We start from the raw sequence: 2007 nt of genomic DNA on the forward strand, positions 1-2007 counted from the left end.
CCCCGTGCATGCCCCAAAATCCCCGTGCATGCCCCCAAAATCTCCCTGCATGCCCCCCAGACCCATGCATGCTCTCAAAATCTCCCTGCATGCCCCAAAATCCCTGTGCATGCCCCCAAAATCTTTGTGCATGCCCCCTAACCCCTGTGCATGCTCCCAAACCCCCATGCATGCTCCCAAAATCTCCCTGCATGCTCCCAAAATCTCCCTGCACACCCCCAAACCCCTGTGCCTGCTCCCAAAATCTCCTTGCACGCCCCTAAATCCCCATGCATGCCCCCCAAATCCCCATGCATGCCCCCAAAATCTCCCTGCACACCCCCAAACCCCCGTGCATGCCCCCAAAATCCCCGTGCACGCCCCCAAGCCCCAGGCGGCCGCCGTGGCCGCGTCCCACCTGCGAGCCAGCGCAGGAAGGCGTCYGTCTTCAGCAAGGTGCGGCCGCCCAGCGAGCGGGAGATGATGGGCTCGTTGCCCTGGAAGTTGTTCATGGTGCCCGCGTAGAGCTCGCCGTCTGCCGGCGGAGGGGCGGCGATGGGGTGGCGGCGGGCGGCGGGCGACCCCGGCGTCCCCCCCCCCCAAAAACCTTCCCCAAAACTCACCCACCAGCAGCGCCGTGTGGGTGTGCTGGGGGTCGAAGGGACACTGGCCCTTCCCGTCCAGGAAGGGTTGTCCTCTGCTGCTGGCCACCAGCGTGAAGTTCTCCAGGTGCTGGGCGGAGGGGGGGGGAAACCGAGGCACGGTGACGGGCCGGCCGGGCTCGTCACCGCGCCGGGRCGAAGCCGCAGCACGGCGCCGCGGCGCGTTCGCTCACCACGTAGGCGCAAGCCGGGCTGAAGGCGTAGGTGCCGCACGCGTAGAGGTGGGTCTCGTTGAGGGCCACCAGCACCCGGATGAAGTTGAAGCACTCGGTCTGCAAAAGCAATCGGGGGGGGGGGGGTGAAAAAGAGGGACCGGGTGAGGATGAGCATCCCCTGCTGTCCCCCGTCCCCCCCCCGTTGCCACCGCCGCTGCCGTCTCACCTCCTGGCTCTTCTTCTTGAAGGCGCACTCGGACGCTTTCTCCGCCGTGGGGCTCCACGCGATCTAGGCAGGGAGGCGAGACGGTCCGCAGGGGCCGGCGAGCAGGGAAACCGAGGCACGGGGCCGCCCGGCGCCGGACACTCACCGAAGCCTTGGCGAGGACGGAGCCGGAGCCGGCGACGGCRAGGGCCAGCAGCCGGTCGCGCGCCCCCACGTACAGCATCTCCTGGTCCTCGCGCAGCAGCAGGGCRTCGTAGTCGGAGACGTTGGGCAGGCTGAAGCGGGCGAGGGGCCGCCGCGGGTCCCCTGGCAGCGCCAAAAAGGAGGCTGAAACCCCCCCCCCCTCCATCCACGGGTGCTTTCGATCCAAGCGGGACCTCGCCAGCCGGTGCACCATGCCGGCGGGGAGGATGCGGCCCCCCGTTTCCCCCCCACCGCCGAAACCGGCCGCGACGCAAGCAAAAGGCAAAGGAGCTTCTGCAATTCTCCGAACTGCGGCGGGCGGGAAGGGGAAGTGGCGGCCGGGGCTGCGCCGGGCCCCCGCTGGGGTGGCAGCCAGCCGATCCCAGGCGCCCCAGCCTCGGTGTCCCCAAACCCCTTCCATTGGCACCCTTTAATTAGCACCAGCCCTTAGGAAACCCGGCCTCACACACCAGCGGGATGCTCCGGGCCTGCGCCCCGGCTCCGTTCACCCGGCAGCACCCGAAGCCGGATGCTCGGCGCCRGCGGAGGGGATGCGGATGCACCCCGAAGCTGAATCCGTCTCCGTGCAAAGCAGCTGGTCCCTGTGCTTCCCTTTCCCCTTTCACCACTATTAGCTTTTTTCCCCTTTTTTTCCCCCCCTTTTCCCCCTTTTTCCCCCCTTTTCCCCCTTTTTTCCCCTTTTTTCCCCCCCGGCCGTACTCACCGGCGGCGAAGGTGACGCGGGGCAGCGGCTCGGCGCGGAGGACGGCGGCGGGCAGCAGCACGCCGCAGAGCAGGCGGA

At 68.0% G+C, this 2007-nt stretch overlaps 1 protein-coding gene across 1 annotated transcript in view; it reads right to left on the bottom strand.

Moving 5' to 3' along the window:
* Positions 1-2005, bottom strand: part of SEMA4A (semaphorin 4A) — a gene marked incomplete at its 5' end in the record, with an annotated part of 8745 nt that extends 6740 nt beyond the window's left edge. Inside the window, 6 exons of the mRNA XM_026073846.1 lie at positions 361-514; positions 603-711; positions 815-913; positions 1023-1085; positions 1168-1328; positions 1930-2005. Coding sequence (XP_025929631.1) covers positions 361-514; positions 603-711; positions 815-913; positions 1023-1085; positions 1168-1328; positions 1930-2005 — 662 coding nt within the window. The remainder of the gene's footprint in view (positions 1-360; positions 515-602; positions 712-814; positions 914-1022; positions 1086-1167; positions 1329-1929) is intronic.
* Between the last annotated feature and the right edge of the window lie 2 nt (positions 2006-2007).

The sequence above is a fragment of the Apteryx rowi genome, unplaced genomic scaffold (genome assembly GCF_003343035.1).
Source record: "Apteryx rowi isolate R43461 unplaced genomic scaffold, aptRow1 scaffold_379, whole genome shotgun sequence".
NCBI classification, from domain to species: Eukaryota; Metazoa; Chordata; class Aves; order Apterygiformes; family Apterygidae; genus Apteryx; species Apteryx rowi.